Here is a 23,141-nt window from a genome sequence, read left to right as displayed (position 1 = left end):
TGCAGCTTGAGTGCCAAAAACGACTTACCGGTAAGTCGTTTCTGGGCCTAAGTCGTTTAGTGCCAAAAACAACTTAAAGGGGAACTATTTTACTATTTCTTTCACTATTTGGGCACTTTTACACAATTCCTGTGAGTTTATGGAACACCTCTGTAATTTTTTCTTTTTTTTAATTCATTGTTTTGTATTTCTAATCAAGTCCTCAAAAACAACATTTTTCTACCTCAAGATCTTAAGCCGTTTTGAGCCTGGGCTCCAACCACAATGGTAAACCACTGCCCCGCCTGATGATTATCATGCAGCGGTGTCTCTCTGACATCACAAATCAGCACATTTTCAGATGACTCAGTTCAGTGAGGGTGAATATTGTGAGAGGAGAATTGGAAGAATGCGCCAATATGAGAATTAGAGACATAGATCATATTAATATAAGTCCACATAGCTAGGAAACAATGCTAAACACTGAAAAAGGCCATTTATAAGATAGTTCCCCTTTAGTTTCTGGGTCGTTTTTCCCTGATATTTTTATTCATTATCCACCAGGAAGCCTGTTGTTACCATAGGGCAGTGCTTCTCAAACTTTTTCTGTCAGGCCCCCCTTTGGCGGACCAAAATATTTTGGGCCCCCCTCGCCCCAACAAAATAGTCATGAAATGGGCCATGTTTAAATTTATTGAAATAACACCAATATCGTGACCTTTCAAATTGGCCCTATATTTTGTTTTCAGATCTGTTATGGATGAAAAGCCAGCTTCACACAGATATGTGGTGCTGAATGGTATCAACACCTTAACTGCTGCATCATGAGATACTTGGTGGGCCATGAGATGAGATACTTGGTACTCAGCACCACACTCTGAAATTAGCTCTCTAGGTGGTATCAGATGAGATTTCAAAGAGTTCTTCCAAGAGTGTGGATGGAGATGTGTCAGGAAGCTTTGTCTCAATGTTGTCTGTAAAGGTTTTTTTTATCCAGAGTAACTTGGTGATCCTTTTCTGTGTTTTATTAAATAATGATTTTCAGATTTTGAGAAATGGTATTTTCATGGAGAACAGTGCAGCTGCAACAGATAGCACTTTAGTGATAATTTTCTGTAATCCAAAAAAAAAAAAAAAAAAAAATATATATATATATAAATCTCAAGGCCCCCCCTGTCATGCCTCTGCGCCCCCCACTTTGAGAAACACTGCCATAGGGAATGAGTCTGAGGTCACCAAGGTGCAATACCGGCCGCATCCAGCTAGACGGCGGTATTGAGCACCCTTTGAAACCTTGTATCCTGGCCGCGTCTATGCTTTTACCAAACGGTTCGTGTTTCCGCGTTCCCGTTTTGCGCTCTGATTGGCCACTGACCTACGCTAGTACGCCCCCCTCGCTATGAGCGTAGAATAATGCGTAGAATAATGCGTGGACACTACCTCCAGGAACAGCTGTTTCCGCGTGACTTTATGTGCGCTAATGTTCTGGTAAGTTTAAAGTGCTTAGAAATGCAGGTAAATGCCGGTTCATTCATGCTTTGAGGCACGCTTCCTGACAGGATTTTATAATATTTTATTGACAGGATTTTATAATATACAATTTTAAGAAACGACATTCTCAGCTGAGTCGCGAAACGCCGCTCTCTCAGCTGCGTCGGTCAGTAGTGTGAAGCACCTCTGTATTCATGGGACTATGAATGCGACAGTAGAGGTTGAGTACTTTATTATCTAAAGATGGTAAGTTAGTGTTGTGTTTATTCATAGTTAAAGACAGTAGAGGTTGAGTACTTTATTAGCTAAAGATGTTAAGTTAGAGTGTTGTGTTCATTCATAGTTAGACATTAGAGGTTGAGTAAATATCTAAAGATAAGTTAGATGTCAATGTTTTGGTTTGTTAAATGATAAATGTTAAATGTTACACACTGAAATCTACACTCTCTCATCCTGCTTTCCGCAACTCCTATACTTCCTGAGTAACTTGCCCAACACTGCTTAAGGGGAGACACTGCAGGTGAATAGGGTAAAAAAATTAACTAATAGATATCACAATGAAACTTCCCCAGTTGATTACTTATATTAAGACAAGACTTTTTTGTATTACAAGTTTTCTGAAATTGTATGTTTAAATATGCAAATGAGGCACGATCTACTTAAATATGCACTAATTTGCATATAATTCCAGGACAGAAATCTGAACATTGGATAAAGCCATTTTCAAAATTATAGTTTCATTTTGTTGACATATTAGAGCCAAAGGTTATTACAGAGGGGATTTTGGATATCTCTTTTTATCACTCCATAAATCTGAAAATACTCCATTCAGTCCATTTTTATGGTAAAATTCCATATTTCGCCATGTTTTTAGGAATAAAATGTGATATAAATCAGGGTATGAATGCGATATTAACAAACCCTTCTGTAAATACCTTCAGAACATAGATATGAATAGAACTGGAAAGTTTGGTGTATGTGAGTGCTACTGAAGTGGAGATTTCTGGCTCAGAGTATGAGGAAAAACTCTTAAAACTCATTTTTGGGAAAACGCCTTCAAAGTTCTGTATTGTAAAATGCCATACTTTTTTTTTAAACAGATATTTACAAACACAATACCTAATCAAACCATTAGTAATAGACAACCTAAACACATGCCTGATAACTGAATAATAATAATAATAATAATAATGATGTTATTGAACTGAACAGAACTACACACAGGCTACAAACAGTGTAGTACAGTGTAGTACCCCCTAATAGGCCAAAAATATTTGAATAGATATCACTATGAAACTCTCCCAATTTGTTATGTACATATAAACTAAGAAAAAATATATTGCAAGTTTTCTGAAATGTATGTTTATATATGCAAATGAGGCACTTCCCCATTAAATATGTGCACATTAATGGATGCAATAAGGCAAAATGATGTAAACTAAATGTGTGTTATTGACGTTTTATTGTCACTAGTTTCATAGAAGACATGTTTAGGAAGCAAAATATAACAAAATCAACTAAAAAAGTATATTTGACTATTCACCTGCAGTGTCTCGCCTTAAAAAAAAGTGATGCTGCATAAGGGGACTGCTGAGAGCGTTGTTTCTTGACTCTCAGCTGAGAGCGTAGTGACTGCTGAGAGCGTCGTTTCTTAAAATTGTCAAGCTACAATATTATAAAATACAATATTATAAAATCCTGTCAGGAAGCGTGCCTCAAAGCATGAATGAACCGGCATTTACCGGCATTTCTAAGCACTTTAAACTTGAACTTTAGCGCACATAAGTCACGAGGAAACAGCTGTTCCTGGAGGCAGTAGGGGCGTACTACTGTGATACCCATTTCAAGTGTCCACGCATTATTCCTACGTTCATAGCGAGGGGGCGTACTAGCGTAGGTCAGTGGCCAATCAGAGCGCAAAACGGGAACGCGGAAACACGAACCGTTTGGTAAAAGCATAGACGCATCCTGGCCTGTGGGTCGATCTAATGGGTCCGGGTCTTTTTTTTTGTCGCAAAACCCACCGTGCCATCTTAAAGGCACAGTCCGTTTTTTTTTACTTTTTTATTTTATTTCTCCGATCATGTTCGAATCTGGTGTTTTTATGTAAATTTGAAATAAAATTCGATATTCGAATATAATGTGACGTCCTTTGTGTGTGGTGGTGGTGGTGGTATACCTGAGGTGCTCACTGCTGTAGAGTAAGGGTTCAGATCACAAGCGTTCTCAGCCCAGCAGCCACATCCATAATGAGACGCCTGGGATCAGAGGAAACAGAGACAACAGTGAGACAGTGAAGGGGTTAAAAGCATCTCATTGGTCTCGTTACCTTGGTGCAGCTAAGCGTCAGAATGACAATCGTAGGTGAAAATTGGACGTAGAAAACGACAGGGTTCCCATTCTTGTGTGGTTTGTTCTTAAAGACTTTGTTCTTAAAGTCTCATTCCCATTTTGCGAAATACATTTATTTTCCCCCAGAGACAGAAGAGAAGATCATTATCAATTTCATCTGTGTGTCAGTCTTGGAGTTGTTAGAAGTATTACTTTTGACAGAGCAGGGCTAGCTGCTACATACCGCTTCCAGTCCTTGTGCTAAGCTAGGCTAGCATGCACTTGCACTAGCATGACCTCTCTCTGGGGCTACTAGATAACACAGAGATGAAATCAATCTTCTTGTCTGACTCTGGGGGGAAATGGCAAATAAGTGTATATCCCAAAATGTTGGGAATGTTCCTTTTTGACGTAACAAACTTGATCATCATTAGTAGTAGAGGGGTCTGGGAGTATGCAGCCTCGCCTTGGGGGGAAGAGATTCGCTTTTTGTTTGTTTTGAGAAATACAGTGACTTCTAATTAACCTACTTATTTCTGATTAGTTTTGGGTGGAAGGGTATTCCAGGACTTAGCTGAAGTTTTCCCTGCCTACCTTCACCATTACCTTTTATTATTTCTGGATGCTAAACTTTGTGGTAAAAATAATACTCTCTGTATTATATTCCAAAACTGAATAAACAATACATCTATATGCAGAAAACAACTTGGCTAACTTCAGTGCCTAGAAGCTAGGCTACCTGGCCTTAGAAGTTAGGCTACCTGGCCTTAGAAGTTAGGCTACCTGGCCTTAGAAGCTAGGCTACCTGGCCTTAGAAGTTAGGCTACCTGGCCTTAGAAGTTAGGCTACCTGGCCTTAGAAGTTAGGCTACCTGGCCTTATAAGCTAGGCTACCTGGCCTTAGAAGTTAGGCTACCTGGCCTTAGAAGTTAGGCTACCTGGCCTTAGAAGTTAGGCTACCTGGCCAATCCTGCCGGGGTGTTTCATGGCAAGGCCCCCGCTGGACACTGCGGCTGCCACATTCCCGTCCTGGTCCACCACAATGGCCCCCACCGTGTCCAGACACCCAGAGCCGTGCCCGTCCTGGTCCACCACGATGGCCCCCGGTGTGTCCAGACTCGCAGAGCCGTTCTCCTACAAAACAAACAGACAAGACATGGCAATTCACAAAGGAGTCGAATAGAGGGGAAAAACAACTTTCAAAACAAATACTGTGATGTTAGCAGGGATGCAGTGATACTAGGCTACATGTGTGTTGGGAAGCTGACATCAGGATCACTCCCATTGACGTCCAGTGTGTAGGGCAAGCAGCCAGATGCAGAGGATCACTCCCATTGTAGTCCAGTGTGTAGGGCAAGCAGCCAGATGCAGAGGATCACTCCCATTGACGTGCAGTGTGTAGGGCAAGCAGCCAGATGCAGAGGATCACTCCCATTGACGTCCAGTGTGTAGGGCAAGCAGCCAGATGCAGAGGATCACTCCCATTGACGTCCAGTGTGTAGAGCAAGCAGCCAGATGCAGAGGATCACTCCCATTGACGTCCAGTGTGTAGAGCAAGCAGCCAGATGCAGAGGATCACTCCCATTGACGTCCAGTGTGTAGGGCAAGCAGCCAGATGCAGAGGATCACTCCCATTGACGTCCAGTGTGTAGGGCAAGCAGCCAGATGCAGAGGATCACTCCCATTGACGTCCAGTGTGTAGAGCAAGCAGCCAGATGCAGAGGATCACTCCCATTGACGTCCAGTGTGTAGAGCAAGCAGCCAGATGCAGAGGATCACTCCCATTGACGTCCAGTGTGTAGAGCAAGCAGCCAGATGCAGAGGATCACTCCCATTGACGTCCAGTGTGTAGAGCAAGCAGCCAGATGCAGAGGACCATCACTCCCATTGACGCTGTGTCGACAGGCGGGTTCTGGGGTTACTTAAAACATCCCCCAGTTCCGCGTCCAGTCTGCATTTCTGGATGTTCTGCAATGCTATCTTAACTTGCCGAGCACGATACTGAAATCCAATACCAAGAGATGTGTGATACGTCAAGAGAAAATTATTGGGTTTATGCCTTTTCATCTAACCTATAGATCTGTTTCTCGTCCACGTCAGTCTCAGTGTGCGCGCACATCAAGGCGGCAAAAGGGAACGTAATCCTGGTCAGAACAACGGGGCGGACTACAATATATTTGCATTTGTTAGCCATGCTAGCGATCTAAAAACAATCAATCCATGCCAAAGCTAGACGTGTAAAATGTGAAAGACTCACACTCACGCAAATGCTGATTTTGGCTAAATGACATACAGCCGTTTTCGTTTGAAACTACTTTTAGTCAGGGGAGTGTCATGGTTTCTCCATAGAGCCCCGTCGTACTTCTTTTGGCGCAGCAGCTCGCGCAGGTCCGAGGTGACTCAGTTGGTATTGCTGATTGGCTCGAAACAGGTCTATAGTTGGATGTTACACCGGTCTAACGGAGAGAAAATGTGATTATATTAGTGGTCGAAGTGTACATGTATATTGTTCAACAACAGTAACTGGGTTTGATTTTGTACAGTTTAGTACTCAGTATCTACAGTATATCAGCAGTGAAAAGGTGGTACTGTACTGGCATATCCCTTCATTCTTTTATTGTCTTTGGAGTGCGTACTGAGTTAACATAAACTCAGGAGACTCTTGAGGAGAAGCCTGAGCCAATATCGCGGGATGGCTCCGTGTCCCAAGGCGCTGGGGTTTCTTTGAAATGGGCCATTTCCAACATTAACAAGGGCACACTGTATGAACAATCCATTAATCATCCTTTCATCTCCTCCATATTTCACATCGGAAAACGTGCTGTTCGAACATTTGTTTTCCTTCCCTGATTGCAGTTTGCTTTGGAAGTCGCTTGTTTGCGAAGCACTGGGGAGTCAGACGGCATGATAAATCATCCTCCACGGGGTAATTGTGCAGAATGGCACTGTGATACACGACTGGACCTCTCTTCCAACTCTTTCCAGGGGCAAGAACATCTCCTATGAACCTGGACTAGGAGGTCCTGGGTAAAAAACAGGATCGTTGAAACTGGGAGTCTTCACGGTTTCCCATGAAAAGCACTTGCACCAGTGGTTTGGCTTTAAGACATCGGAAGCAGAAAAGTGTGATTTGTCTGTGTCGCAATAAGCGTGCTCGTAAAAGTCTAAACAATGTGCAAAACATTCTAAAATCTGTTGCTAAGCAATGTCCATACAGTACATTAATGCCCTGTTTTCTGAAGAGTACTCAGTAATTCATCATCTCATTTATCAAGATGATTTAATTGTATTTATCGCATTTATTTCCTCCATCCGGCCTTCATCAGAGTGTGGTCGAAATGGCCGAAGACATTTTGTGCAGTAGACAGATGAACTATCTAAGGAAATATGATGAACTTCAATGTAAAAAAAAACTGTACGCACATTGACAGCCTGTTGGTAATGTGCAGAGAAACTGAGAAATATTTAATATAATACTTTAATGAGATGATATTGCCAGGAATTGACTGCAGGATGAGAGACAAGACCCCAACACACCAGCACAGTATTTTCTGCAACAATGGAAAACAAATTACGAGCCACGTCAATCATCAAGAAACCAAGGATTTGTTCTGCAGAAAGTCTGTGTATTGAAAACCCAGAGGCAGTACCGCTGATGGCCAGCAGGTGCCACAATTACACATTATCGCTTTAACATTAGGAAAGAGGATTTTCTGTTTTCGCTAACAGCTCTCCCCACTGTAAAGAAAACAACATGTAATTCGAAACTGGCCCCTGTAAATGTCCTAACCCAACCCCCTCCAATGTACAGTAAATGTCCTAACCCAATAATACACAAGACCCTCTTCTTGGAACCAAGTAAGGTTTCGTCGATAATCCCATGTACAGTTACCCCCCCACCCCGCCTACCCCCCCCCCACCCCACCCACCTCCTATGTACAGTCCCCCCCCCCACCTACCCAATTGCCCCTCTCTTTTTTAAACTCTTTTTGTATCACAAACAGTACTGTATTTGTAAATCTGGTATGTCATAAATGTATAGATGTAGCAGTACTGTCTATCTGTATGTCATGTATGTCATATATGTTATGATGAATTGAAAATGGGGGACCCTGATGTAAACAAGACGAAAGTCTTTCTCTGGTCTGCATCCCCTTAACAATTGTGTGTATTGAGCTGTACTGTATTGTACCCATTCTGCAATCTGTTAATACAATTTTCAATCAATCAATCAATATGGAGCTAAACATCAATATTGTCGTCTTATGCTCCACTAAGGTACTATAATTTTTCATATACTTTTTTTTTTTTTTTTTTTTTTTTTTTATATCTTTTCCCCCCTCCTTTTTCCTCAGTTTTTCTCCCATCCCAATGTTAGTCGTGTTGCCAATTCCCAATCCCCTTCCTGGTCGCTGCGCACCTACCCCCCACAGTCGGTCTGGGAGAGTGGAGGCTATCACGTGCTTCCTCCGACACACGTGTAGCCAATCAACTGCTTCTTTTCACCTGGCAGCGCGGACTCTCACTGAGAGGGTGTAACATGTGGAAGGATCACACTACCCCCCTTAGATCCTTTCCTCGCTGAGCAGGCGCCCCGACCGAACTGTAGGAGTCGCTGTTTACAACAACCAGGACCCACCCACCAGCTTTCCCACCCCTAACACTGCCAATTGTGTTAGTATGAACGACCAGCCAAGCTGGTAGCAATGCCGAGAGCTGGGCTCGAACCCAGCGTCTCCTGCATTGGTGGCGAGCGCCTTGCCCACTACACCACCTAGCCGCATATACTTTCTTTTCTACTTTTTATATTGTATGTTGGATATTAATTACTATTTGAATTCTTTGCACATTTGAGCTCTTTCACACCATCCTCGCCTTCTCATCTGGTCTTTCCTTACTTTTCCTCCCTAGAGCCTAAAACTGCCTCATTAAGCAGATCATCAGATTATAAAAGCTTTCTTTTTGTATGCATGTATCTGCAGATAATACCAGTGATTTACAACAACCCTACGCAGCATCACTTCTGATGATATCGCCAGGAATTCATTATGGGATAAGAGACTAGACTCTAACACACCACCACGGTAAGTCGAAGTGACTTCGTAAACAAACATTTTGGCCTTTTGTTTATTTCTCTGGGGAGAGTTAGCTTGTGTAGCGCTCTGTGGGTCTGACGTGTCACAGACTCCTCCTCCTTTCCACATACTGTGGACAGTGGATATACTAGCAAACAACACAGAAAGCAACTATTGGCCAACATTGATTTGCTTTATATGCCTAATAATTGTGGTATTCGAACATTTGCAGCTCAACCCCGTCTCGAGTATTTTTTTCACATCTGAAACAGGTGCCTGTATCTCTATCAGAACAAAACGTGAACAGGAACATTTTATGACTTGGCAAGCAAGAGAGGCGTAGCAAAAATACATTCTCAGTGAAAATCGGAACCAGACCTGCTGCAATCAACATTTTTTCATCCACACAAGTCTCTGATATAGTCCTTACACTTACTCAAAAACGGAGGTTAGTTCATATTGATATCTTAACTTTTATGGAGGATGGCGCTAGAAGAACAATAGCAAAACAGATAATTCCAGCCCAACCCAAGACAAGGTTTCGTATTTGGATCTATCTTAGGGGAGTAAAAAAATAAAGTAATTAGTGGAACGTAGCCATTCTTACAGCCTGGAGTCTAAGAGGTAAGTCCAAGTCAAATTAACAAAAGGCCTGCATATTAATCATTAATAGGTCAAGTAGGTTGAGCGCTGTACAAATGGCAGCAGGAAAGGGCAAGGCAACCCTTTATAATCCGCATTAGGCTAACTAGCCGACTGACACCAAAATCCATCAAATTAGACGTTAACGGGCCAAACTAAACAAACAGTTAGGCACGGTTGTTATTCGTCCTTCTCCTTAATGAATATCTACCTCAAGTGGTGAGGATTAATCAAATTAAGTGGGCAATCCTTTAGCAGTGTTCAAAAACAAATCAAGTGCACTGCCTCAGGCAAAGATTCAGATCCAAACCCATTTAACCTCCCGTTCTTATTACGGAGTAAAAGCAAAATGTATGTCGTCAGGGCCGTCCTGGCTCTGCGGGCCGAGCTGCCCCGTGTGCTCCCAGGGTCCGTGTCCAACTCATGATCGCCTTGTCCGCCCCCGTACTTGGCAACGTAAAAGAAAGGTAACCACAAGAAATACGGCCAAATCCCCTAATAAACCACAGGTTAGATAGAAGTTAGCTTGGACTCCTGTACTGCCATGTTCACATGCCTTAGCAATTCTGCAGTGGAACGACTCCAGTTGGTTCAAAACCGTTGCTGTGAGACATCCGACTAAAACTAGTTACAGGGGCCCAACATGACTCCGATTTTGGCTTCCTTGCATTAGGAGGATTGATTTGAAAACACTTTTAATTACATAGGCATTGCATGATCAGGATCCTCCTTATAACCCAGTTCTTATACCTCGAGGTCTTCTGACCAGGAACGGCTCCTCGTCCCCAGGTCTAGGCTTGTAACCAAAGGCAACCAAACTCTGCAACCTCCTCCCTCCACACATCAGCACTGCCCCTCAATACAAGCTTTTAAGACACTTTTAAAAACCTATAGTGTATTGAAAGCACTCTTAGATCTCATAGTTTTTATATTAAGTAGAAATACTTAAGTGTGTGAAATACTGTGACACAATAGCATATTCTATGTGAAAAGGAGAGTTCTCAAAGAAGAAAAATACATATTTACCCGTTATTGAAAACACCCACAGGATGGCGTCTAGAGCAGTGGTTCTCAACTGGTCTAGCCTCGGGACCCAACATTTTCCTTAGTCATTAAGTCGCGACCCAACATTTTTAACCACTATGATTATTTTATGTTAAAAGAAAATTTGCAGTAATACGCAATCTTTCAAAACATGAAATAAACACAAAAAAGTGCAACAAAAGTGCAACTATTGCTAAAAACCCAATGAAATCAAATAATAATAAATAATTATGCTTAGCAGATTTCTTAGCTTAACATAACAGACCTACGTTTGGGGGAACTAATGGGATAACTGGGGTTGCAACAAAAGTGCAACTAGGGCTAAAAACCCAATGAAATAATAATAATAATAATAATAATAATAATAATAATAATAATAATAATAATAATAATAATAATAATAATAATAATAATAATAATAATAATAATAATAATAATAATAATAATAAATAATTATGCTTCTTAGCAGACTTCTTAGCTTAACATAACAGACCTACAGTAAGTTTGGGGGAACTAATGGGATAACTGGGGTTGCAACAAAAGTGCAACTCAACTACTATGTTACCTGTTTATTGCACAATGTTGTTTTATTGGATTCTATTATATGTTGTACTACTGTATTGCACATCGTTGCGGGCAAGACCACCCGCATTTCATTGTATACTTGTATGCCGTGACAAATAAAACTCTTGACTCTTGACTTGACTAGGGCTAAAAACCCAACGAAATAAAATTATAATAAATCATATGCTTCTTAGCAGATTTCTTAGCTTAACATAACAGACCTAAGTTTGGGGGAACTAATGGGATAACTGGGGTTGCAACAAAAGTACAACTAGGGCTAAAAACACAATGAAATAAAATAATAATAATAATAATAATAATAATAATAATAATAATAATAATAATAATAATAATAATAATAATAATAATAATAAAATAATATATCCTTCTTAGCAGACTTCTTAGCTTAACATCCCAGGGAACTAATGGGATAACTGGGGATGTTGTTTGCTCCTGACAAGAGTCTTAAAGTCTGGGGTGATGGTAGACAAAGCAACTCTGAGGTCATGCTCAATGTCCAATCTGTTCCTCTGATTTGTCTTCAGCTGGACCAGAGCTGAGGAGGCCACTTTCACAAAGATAGGTAGTAAAAAAAAAAATTATATATATATATAAATTAACACTATGATCGCCGGGGACGAGTTAAGACGTCATTCCTAGCCATGCTCATTCTGCCGAAGACGCCGTAACTCGTCTTTGATGTCAATATTTAAAAAATCTGTGACCGAAATCATATTTCCCCTCCGGAGCCCTGAGACACACTGCAAAGCTCCACTCAACTCTCTAGCGGTTCAAGAGCGCCATCTGGTGACTAACTCGAAAAAACAACATGATTTGGACGTATATACTATTATACAACCTGGAAATGGATCGGGCATTTCTCCATCCCATAATAGAAAAAATTCTGTTCCACGCTCATCTGCCAGTGGCGCGAGGAAGCCACGGTAAGATTCAGCGTTATATTCTAACGTGTTCCATATAAACTGCTATGATGAACATATGACCCACTCTGGATGAATCATCTAACGCTGCCCACGGAATTATAAACGATCCCCCGCCCATCATCAGATGACATGTAGTAACTTCTAGAACCACGTCCAGTTGAAATTTTTTATCTCGCGCCGATTGCTATCAAACTGTATTTCATCATCAATATAATGCATTTGGACCTATAAATCAAGTTCTGGAGAAAGCTGCAGAAAACGATAAAAACATACTTATACTTTAGACCATATTTTAGTATGAATATGTGAATGAAAAAGTTTAACGTTGCTACACCCTGAACAATACATATAGGACATTGAATGGGCCATAATAATGGCAATTTAGCAATAGAATTTAAAAAGTTATAGCCCTGCAAAGAAGGGGAACTTCTCCATAGACAAATAGAGCTGGCGAGGGATGGTAAATTATGAATTTAACCCATGGCGATCAAAGTGTTAATAAAAAAAATATATATATATATTACACACATCCGCGACCCACTCAAGATGGCCCCGCGACCCACTTTTGGGTCGCGACCCACCAGTTGAGAAACACTGGTCTAGAGGGCACAGTACTGTAAAAGGATGCCATGAAGCACTAGAAGCAGTGCTTCTAGCACCACACCACATGGCTCCCTCTCCACTGGAAACTTACGTCCAGGAACTTCAGCATTGTGCCTATTTAGTTTCCACTGTGCATGTCTCGTGTAGTGCCCCCCCCCCCCCCCCCCCCCCCAGTGCTTTAGGCTCATCTCATACCATGGACCAAAATATAAGCCCTTGTGCTTAAACGGCCAAATATAGCGTTTTCCTCAAGAACGACATGCTACTCCCCCTGTTACTATACATACATCAGCCATAAAAACTCCACATGCTAACACAACCTAGCTCACTTAGCTTCTAACACTGTTAACTATAATAAAACTGGTACACCAAAATGTGGAAAACACAACAGAAATTAAGTTGTTATTCTAAAATCACACACAACACTGCACTTATTACATGTATACATTAAAAATCACCAACACACACACACACACACACACACACACACACACACACACACACACACACACACACACACACACACACACACACACACACACACACACACACACACACACACACACACACACACACACACACACACACACACACACACACACACACACACACACACACACACACACACACACACACACACAGGCTTATTTCCATTGCGGTGCTCTAGAATAACACTTAAAACACACCACAAGATGCAACAAGACAGCAAGTGACGACAGTACAATCAGCATATAAGTAGCAGATGGCGGCGAGGCTATGTCAACACGCTCATGCTTTCTTGGTCATAATAACAAAATTGAATATGTTACATGGTACTTTGCAACTATTTATTTAAAGCCAGTTTAAACGTACTCTGTGAAACACTCAATTTCAGATGCGTGTGCAGATTATTCCGTATTGCTGTGATTCTGATGTGTTACTTTTTGCCCATTAGGCTATTGAATCGAAAATGTATGAAGTCTATGGAGCTACGTGTAAAGCAGCTATGAGTGTCTCTTAGTAGTGAGAAATACTTTTTTCTAGGGATGTTCGATATTGGCTTTTTTACCGATATCCGATATACCGATATTGTCCAACTCTTAATTTCCGATACCGATATCAACCGATACGAAATAATTTCAGGTAACTAACATTACATATCTCTTGTCGTGGGAATTAACACAAAAGTATTATGCATACTTTTGACAATAAAAGTATGCATTGATGTGTTAATTTCACTGGATGCATTCAACAAGGCATTCTAAATGTAAACATTATCTGTGCATCTCCCTTTTTCTTCCCTCTCTCCCTCTGGTTCTCTCTCCCTTTCTCCCTCTCTCTTTCCTTCTCTCTCCCTTATTTATTGTAACTTTCCTTGTATACTATTGCTACAATATATATATTGCTGTAATATATATATATATTTTCTTACTTGTATGCATGTACATAACCTTGTTTTTGTTGCAGCCTCCGGCCCTCCCCCCTCCCCTCAAAAGGCTTTTGCTTTTGTATATACGAATTTGTTCTTACTTGCTTGCCTGGGTAGATAAAGGTTAAATAATTTTTTTTATAAAAATAAAAAATATATATATATATCTTTTTTTAACAGATACCGATAATTTCCAATATTACATTTTAATGCCAATATCGGCTGATAATATCGGACATCTCTACTTTCTTCCCACGTCAACCGTTTACCAGTGATGTTGTTGATCGGTTGTTGATTTACTCCAGTGCACACAAAGTAAATGTCAGCAAGCCTCAGACAGCGTGTAAAGGTGCGCGACCCCATTGACTTTGCATTGGTTTGTGGCTAACTATTCGGAGCTAGTATGAGGAACAGCATGGATTGTGCTGAGAAAGGATTCTACCAATCAACAACATCATTGGTAAACGAGAAATATGCCTAGTAGGAATCCAAAAATCTGAACATTAAATTCCTGAGGTCAAGTACCCCAATGGAAAAGGGGCCGGTGCATTGCATACAACTGGTTTGCTCTTCACCCTTGTGCGTCTGCCCGACTGTGACCAGGATATCTCAAAAAGGAATCGCCAGCTTGCAGTGAAATGTGCTGTGCACATTCAGAATCCCCATACGAAGAGACTTAATGAATTTGGAGCCCATGACCTTACCACTAGTGCCATCATCAGCGCCATCATGTTAGAATCTGGAATACCGTAGTTTTCGGACTATAAGCCGCGCCTTTTCCCCACATTTTTCGACCATGCGGCTTATATAACGGTGCGGCTTATATGTGACTCGACGTGACAAAACCCGAAAATGTAAAAATCTAAATATTGCTTTTTTGACTGCATTGAAATGTTATTTATCTGTTCCCTTATTTGCTAAACTTAATACAACTTGTAAATGAGTTAATTCTTGTTATTTGTCCGACAGTATTGTGTCCCAATGCTAATTACATATGGTAATTAAACATTAAAACACCTGCGGCTTATAGTCCAGTGCGGCTTATAGTGCGAAAAGTACGGTATCTTCCAAGACGTGCAGGGCTTTAGTCGTAGTCACAACATTTGCTGTGACACCCCCCCCCCCCCCCCCCCTGACCTTTCCTCTAGCGCACCACCATCAGGCCAAACGTTCTACTTTCAAATGAGTGCATCTTCTGACCCGTCACACAGTAAATTCACAAAAAAACTCGAACTCGTCACAGACGACACATTGGCCATAGGACTTGCGAAGAGTGGGGAGAGTGTCGAGCCTCGGTGGAGGTCTGTGCTCTACTGAGTGTTCTTCTCCTTTATGTGTCTAGTTGTTCTGTGCTCTACTGAGTGTTCTTCTCCTTTATGTGTCTAGTTGTTCTGTGCTCTACTGAGTGTTCTTCTCCTTTATGTGTCTAGTTGTTCTGTGCTCTACTGAGTGTTCTTCTCCTTTATGTGTCTAGTTGTGCTGTGCTCTACTGAGTGTTCTTCTCCTTTATGTGTCTAGTTGTTCTGTGCTCTACTCCTGAGTGCTTTCTTCTCCTTTATGTGTCTAGTTGTTCTGTGCTCTACTGAGTGCTTTCTTCTCCTTTATGTGTCTAGTTGTTCTGTGCTCTACTGAGTGTTCTTCTCCTTTATGTGTCTAGTTGTTCTCCTGAGTGTTCTTCTCCTTTGTGTCTAGTTGTTCTGTGCTCTACTGAGTGCTTTCTTCTCCTTTGTGTCTAGTTGTTCTGTGCTCTACTGAGTGTTCTTCTCCTTTATGTGTCTAGTTGTTCTGTGCTCTACTGAGTGTTCTTCTCCTTTATGTGTCTAGTTGTTCTGTGCTCTACTGAGTGTTCTTCTCCTTTGTGTCTAGTTGTTCTGTGCTCTACTGAGTGCTTTCTTCTCCTTTATGTGTCTAGTTGTTCTGTGCTCTACTGAGTGTTCTTCTCCTTTATGTGTCTAGTTGTTCTGTGCTCTACTGAGTGCTTTCTTCTCCTTTATGTGTCTAGTTGTTCTGTGCTCTACTGAGTGTTCTTCTCCTTTATGTGTCTAGTTGTTCTGTGCTCTACTGAGTGTTCTTCTCCTTTATGTGTCTAGTTGTTCTGTGCTAAACTGAGTGTTCTTCTTCTCCTTTATGTGTCTAGTTGTTCTGAGCTCTACTGAGTGCTTTCTTCTCCTTTATGTGTCTAGTTGTTCTGAGTTTGAGTTGTTTATGTTTGAGTTGTTTATGTTTGAGTTGGGGGGAGGCAGTCTGTAAATAATACAGCCACGATTACAGGCCACACACATCTGACAGAGATAACAAATGAACATGCTTTGGCAAACAAACATGCTTTAGCTCAGTGTGTGTGTGTGTGCGTATGTCTGTAGTGTGTATGTGCGTGTGTGTGTGTGTGTGTGAGTGATTTAGTCAGTGTGTGTGTGTTCGTGTGTGTGAGTGATTGAGTCAGTGTGTGTGTGTTCGTTGTGAGTGATTGAGTCAGTGTGTGTGTGTTTGTGTGAGTGATTGAGTCAGTGTGTGCGTGTGTGTGTGCGCGTGTGTGTGTGAGTGATTGAGTCGGTGTGTGTGTGTGTGTGTGTGTGAGTGATTGAGTCGGTGTGTGTGTGTGTGATTGAGTCAGTGTGTGTGCGTGTGTGATAGAGTCAGTGTGCCAGTGTGTGTGTGTGTGTGTGTGTGTGAGAGATTGAGTCAGTGTGTGTGTGTGTGTGTGTGTGTGTGTGTGTGTGTGTGTGTGTGTGTGTGTGTGATTGAGACTTCCACACCCCTGGTATCTCCAGGTCCTCATTATGTGGTGGTTTCCTCCGGTGACCATCTGACAGCCAGGATTACAGGACTATGCAGATGTTGGGCTCCTTTTATCGCAGACAAATCCCTCTGCTGCACTGCATTTAGACCTAATTAAAACGCATGGAGCGGACGAGGAGGTGGACGAGGAGGCGCAGGGCCCGGTGGGGAGAGTGCTGCTCCTTTGCTCCACTGAAAACCAAAGTCCTGGTCAAGTTCGACTTTATCGTCCGCAGGTTTCTCCCCGGCCCAGAATGTGGCTGAGTGGCGGTACCGTACCGACCAGAATTGGCACGAAGAATTTTTATTTAGCCTTTATTTAACCAGGTTTGTCCCGCTGAGATCCAGGATCTCTTTTTCAAAGGAGACCTGGCCAAGAACAGCAGCAACAGAGTTTCAAAATAAACACATACAGATAAAAGTAACATCACAAAATGATCAGATAAAACATTTGCACACAAAAAGCCTGGTTACAATAGGCTTCACTATAGCCTTAAATACAGGCTTACCAAGCTAGGGATTTTAAGGCCAGACTGATGATTGCTCCAAGCATGTAGGTGCGGAAAAACCTTAAAAGCTTTCTTTCCTGTTTCTGTTGGAACAACAAAGTGCAGAGAGTCCTTTGAACGGAGATTGTAATTTAATTTCCATCGTTCAAATTTAAAAAGAGACGATAAGTAAATCGGAAACATAGCCAAGAATGGCCCTGTGGATCGGAACATACCAGCGACTGAGCTGACGTGCGCATAAGGAAGTTCACTTTTAAATACAACACACAATGGTGAGTAAGAGATCCACGGTTTGTAATAAATCTCAGAGCCCCGTGATGCATGCTATCCAGCATCTGGAGACAGTGAGCAGAAGCGTTCATATAGAACACATCGCTATAATCAATCATAGGCAGAAACTTGTCTAATAAATGGTGTTCAAAATTATCTTCAATCCAAAAAATTTACACTTGTTTTCATACCGTCTTTACATGAAAAGAAAGATATATTAGTAAAAATAGTAAATAGCCTAAATAGAGACTGGCAGATTTGCCTGGGGGAACATGTGGGAGGGGACAGCCTTGGGAATTACTTTTAGTACTGTAGGTAACATTTATGTCTTGAATGGAGGATAGAGGATTGCCCTGTGATAGAACGGGAGAGGCTCAAGTATTGTTTATATTGTGTTTTGTTTTGTTTCAGATGTATGTCTTGTGAATTGTTTGTTGAATTGCATAATGGAACATTTGTAAAAAGAGCATAACCAAGAACTGTAAAATGAAAATAAAAACATTGTGGGGAAAAGAAATTGCCTAAATAACATATGTTTGTTCAGTGGCAGCAGCTTCAGGCTACTTCTGTTCTGGCTTCTTCGTCCTCTTTGATACCAGAGAGCGGTCTAGTCATATCAAGCTGCAGCACTGGGCTGGACTACTGCCATTCTTGCATGTTATTAAATCAAAGCAACACTGGTGGAGTTGTGCTGTGAATATATATACTACATATAGACATTTTGTTCATATATCTGTGTTTCGTTTTACCGAGGCGGCTGGGATTGGACCTGTGCGACAGCCTCGGAATCCTCTGTGCAGGAAAATCTCTGCTGTCAATTTACACCAGTGGTTCTCAACCTGGGGGGTCGGGATCCTACAGGGGGTCGTGAGATGGTTTTGGGGGCTCAAGAAAACCCATGCCATGACATTATCATGTCTTTGTCTTGTGAAATAATGAGTAGGGATTCCAGAAAATGGAAAAAATAAGAATACAAATAATTCTTTAGTGTCAAAGTTCACCCTTCCGTCTATGCCTGGCCATGTGTGGGGTACGACATGTTTACCGTTGCCTAGTTTGTAAAATACTACTCACATTTTCACTTGATTGTCTTCTCTTCTTTGTCTGATTATGCCCTGTATCAATTTTTTCAGCCAACTCCATCTTGCGCTTATTCCTCTTGTACGCCGATAAGCTGAACCCTGTGTGGGACGGAATATTGTCATTGAAAATACAATTAGTCTTCTATGGTATGAAGTGGAATCTCTGACTGAGGAGCAGTGGGTGTGCACTAAAGCATTACATCACGTGCAGGAGTGGGTTATGAGAATTAGACCATGCCTAGGGGTGGTAGTTAGGCCCGAGGCGCAGCCGAGGGTCGTTAGACCCCCTAGGCATGGTCTAATTCTCATAACCCACGACTGCGCGTGGTGTAATGGCTTTTATACAATGGCATGCAAATTTCTCGATTCTGATTGTCTGAAACAGTCAAGTTACACGTGGGTATTTGTCATAACCCCACGCTCTTGGTCCCAGGACCCGCCCACAACTGGATTACTATCAATCCGCTGTGCAAGTTTTTAGAAGTGAAAGCAAGATGGCGGACAGTAAACGTTACGAAAGGATATGTTGATAGGGTCATAAAGACTAAATGAAAAACGATTCTGTCACGGCGAATGTGTTAGTGTCTTACACAATGTTGGATTATGTAATTAGTGGGTCATGAGTCATTGTGGAACAAAATAAAAATCGTGCGAATTGATTGATTGCAAATTTGTATTTGTATTTTTTTTTACCTACTTTCTATAGAAGCAGCTGGGAGGTGCGCTGTTTTAAGTGAGCGTGGATTATTGAATTGATTGATTGCAAATGTTATTACTGTCCGCCTTGTTTCCAACTGGTTAAGCTTGGCGACTCTTTCAAAGTCGCTCTCTTTCGAAGTTGGTTAAAGTTAGTTTGTCTTTAGAGCAGGGCGATAGACCACCAGCCCTGATTCCAAACTCTAACCTTAACCAACTTCGAAAGAGAGCGACTTCGAAAGAGTCGCCAAGCTTAACCAGTTGGAAACAAGGCGGACAGTAATACAATTTGCAATCAATCAATCAATTCAATACTCCACGCTCACTTAAAACAGCGCACCTCCCAGCTGCTTCTATAGAAAGTAGGTTTTAAATATTTTTTATTCCCTCCTATAGGGCAAATAAAACTTATTTTACACACACACACACACACACACACACACACACACACACACACACACACACACACACACACACACACACACACACACACACACACACACACACACACACACACACACACACACACACACACACACACACACACACACACACACACACACACACACACACACACACACACACACACACACACACACACACTCCTGTCTGCAACGGCGGAGGAGAGTCAGACTGAGAGAGAGCTGGGTGTTGCGATGTTTTAAGTGAGCATGGCCTATTGAATTGGTCGATTGCTAATTTTATTACTGTACGCCTGGTTTCCAACTGGTTAAGTTTAGGCCCTCTAAAGTAGGTTTAAAAAAATAAATAAAAAAATAGGGCGAAGAAAACTTTTTTTTTCCTATAGGGCAAAGAAAACATTTTAATTTGTTTTACCTACTTTCTATAGAAGCATCTAAGAATGAAGTTATATAAAAAGTAGGTCTGCATCCCCTTAACAATTGTGTGTATTGAGCCGTACTGTATTGTACCCATTCTGCATCTGGTAATAAAATGTTCAATCAATCATTACAATAACACACAGTTGGATGTGTTAGTTTGTTGGATCCGTTGGATGCACTTCCGAGCTGCTTCCACATGGAGGCAACTTCTCTCAATCATTCCAATAACACACAGTTGGATGTGTTAGTTGGTTGGATGCACTTCCGAGCTGCTTCCACATGGAGGCAACTTCTCTCAATCATTCCAATAACACACAGTTGGATGTGTTAGTTGGTTGGATGCACTTCCGAGCTGCTTCCACATGGAGGCAACTTGTCTTTTTTGTTGTTGTGGGAACAACTTTTTCTGGCGGATGGTTTTTTCAATAAATCTTCGATTAATGTGTGTTTATTGTATAGCAATAAGGTTGGATGAATGTGGCAGTTGTATAAAAGCATTACACCACTTGCAGTCGTGATTTGTGAACAATAAACCATGCCTAGGGGGGTCTAACGACCCTCGGCTGCGCCTCGAGCCTAACGACCACCCCTAGGCATGGTTTATTGTTCACAAACCACTCCTGCGTGTGATGTAATGCTTAATTACACCACGTGCAGTCGTGGGTTATGAGAATTAGACCATGCCTAGGGGGTCTACCCCCCTAGGCATGGTCTAATAAAGCATTACACCACGCGCAGGAGTGGGTTGTGAGAATTAGACCATGCCTAGGGGTGGTCGTTAGGCCTGAGGCGCAGCCGAGGGTTGTTAGACCCCCCTAGGCATGGTCTAATTCTCACAACCCACGACTGCACGTGGTGTAATGGCTAAACTTAACCAGTTGGAAACAAGGTGGACAGTAATAAAATTAGCAATCAATCAATCAGCTAATTTTATTACTGTCCGCCTTGTTTCCAACTGGTTAAGTTTAGGCACTCTTTCGAAGTCGCTCTCTTTCGAAGTTGGTTAACACATCCACCGCCGGAAACGGCTTACGACGTGTTTCAAGTTCATGCGAATTCTGCCATTCCACGGCGTACAACGTTATTGAGATCATATTTAATTTTTTCGCCGTGTTATTCATAATTCCTGCAACGCTTCAATACTGCCGCCTGGTGGATGATCGGCGAGTTGCAACCGGAAATGGATCTCTTATGATCTCGGTGCACCGGGGAAATGCGTCCGGCACTCACATATTGTTGCGGGACTGTAGACACACATCGTGTATATGGATCACTGCCATAACTCAATAATCGAGATGATTTGGGCGTTTATTATTATTATACAAACCGGAAATGGATCGAGTCGATCGCCGTCAAATAAGTGGGATCTTTTTACTCCAGTCTCATCGGCTAACGGTAAGAGGACGCTGACATCATTTTCATCGCGTTTGTTTATTATTATTCATGCGAACTGCTCTGATCAATATATCACCCATACTACATAAAGCATTTACTGACGATCACGGAATTATAAAGGACCCCCCCCCGTTCATCCGCGCATGATAAGTCATAACGTTTAGGATCATGTACAGTTGAAATTTCTAATATAGCGTGTATCGCCAACAAACGGCAGTTGATAATCTATATATGCGTTTATGCCTATAAATCACGTTCTAGGAATTACTGCAGAAAACGATAAAAACATATTTATATTCTAGACAGTATTTTTGTATGAATCTATGAATGAAAAAGTATAACGTTCCCACATCCTGAACGATAGATAAGCGATGTTGAATGGGCCATAGTAATGTCAATTTAGCAATACAATTTAAAAAGTTATAGCCCTGCAAAGAAGATGAACATCTCCATAGGCTTAGACTGGTGGCAGTGATTATACATTGATGGATATAAGCGTGGCAGTTAATGTGTTAAGGTTAGAGTTTGGAATCAGGGCTGGTGGTCTATCGCCCTGCTCTAAAGACAAACTCTAACCTTAACCAACTTCGAAAGAGAGCGACTTCGAAAGAGTGCCTAAACTTAACCAGTTGGAAACAAGGCGGACAGTAATAAAATTAGCAATCAATCAATCAATTCAATAACCCACGCTCACTTAAAACAGCGCACCTCCCAGCTGCTTCTATAGATAGTAGGTTTAAAAAAATTAAATAAAAAACTCTTATAGGGCAAAGAAAACTCCCCCCCCCCCCCCCTATATAGGGCACAGAAAACTTTTTTTTATTTGTTTTACCTACTTTCTATAGAAGCATCTAAGAATGAAGTTCTATAGAAAGTAGGTTCAAAACAAAACAAAAGTTGGATGTGTTAGTTTGTTGGATGTCTAGTTGAAAGACAGTTGGATGTCGTAGTTTGTTGGATGTCTTAGTTGAGAGACAGTTGGATGTGTTAGTTTGTTGGATGTCTAGTTGAAAGAGAGTTGGATGACTTAGTTTGTTGGATGTCTTAGTTGAGAGACAGTTGGATGTCTTAGTTTGTTGGATGTCTTACTGAGAACAGTTGGATGCACTTCCGAGCTGCCTCCACATGGAGGCAACTTCTCTTTTTGGAAACTACTTTTTCTGCGGATGGTTTTTTCAATAAATCTTCAATTAATGTGTGTTTATTGTATAGCAATAAGGTTGGATGAATGCGCCAGTTGTATAAAAGCCATTACACCACGTGCAGTCGTGGGTTGTGAGAATTAGACCATGCCTAGGGGGGTCTAACGACCACCCCTAGGCATGGTCTAATTCTCACAACCCACTCCTGTTATGACGCTGTCAACATATACATTCGTAACGTTTATTGCCCGCCATCTTGCTTTCACTTCTAAAAACTCGCACGGCGGAGTGATAGTAATTCGGTTGTGGGCGGGTCCTGGGACCAAGAGCGCGGGGTTATGACAAAT

The 23,141-nt window shown here is 41.6% G+C and overlaps 1 protein-coding gene across 1 annotated transcript in view; it reads right to left on the bottom strand.

Moving 5' to 3' along the window:
• tasp1 (taspase, threonine aspartase, 1) overlaps positions 1–23,141 on the bottom strand; it is a 185,271-nt gene that overhangs the window by 110,353 nt on the left and 51,777 nt on the right. Inside the window, 3 exon segments of the mRNA XM_084322225.1 lie at positions 3,650–3,728; positions 4,761–4,934; positions 18,712–18,818. Coding sequence (XP_084178351.1) covers positions 3,650–3,728; positions 4,761–4,934; positions 18,712–18,818 — 360 coding nt within the window.

The sequence above is a fragment of the Notolepis coatsorum genome, assembly GCF_963971535.1.
Source record: "Notolepis coatsorum genome assembly, chromosome: 9".
Taxonomy (NCBI): Eukaryota; Metazoa; Chordata; class Actinopteri; order Aulopiformes; family Paralepididae; genus Notolepis; species Notolepis coatsorum.
The sequence above is the reverse complement of the archived record's forward strand: the minus strand, read 5'-3'. Positions and strand labels throughout refer to the sequence as shown.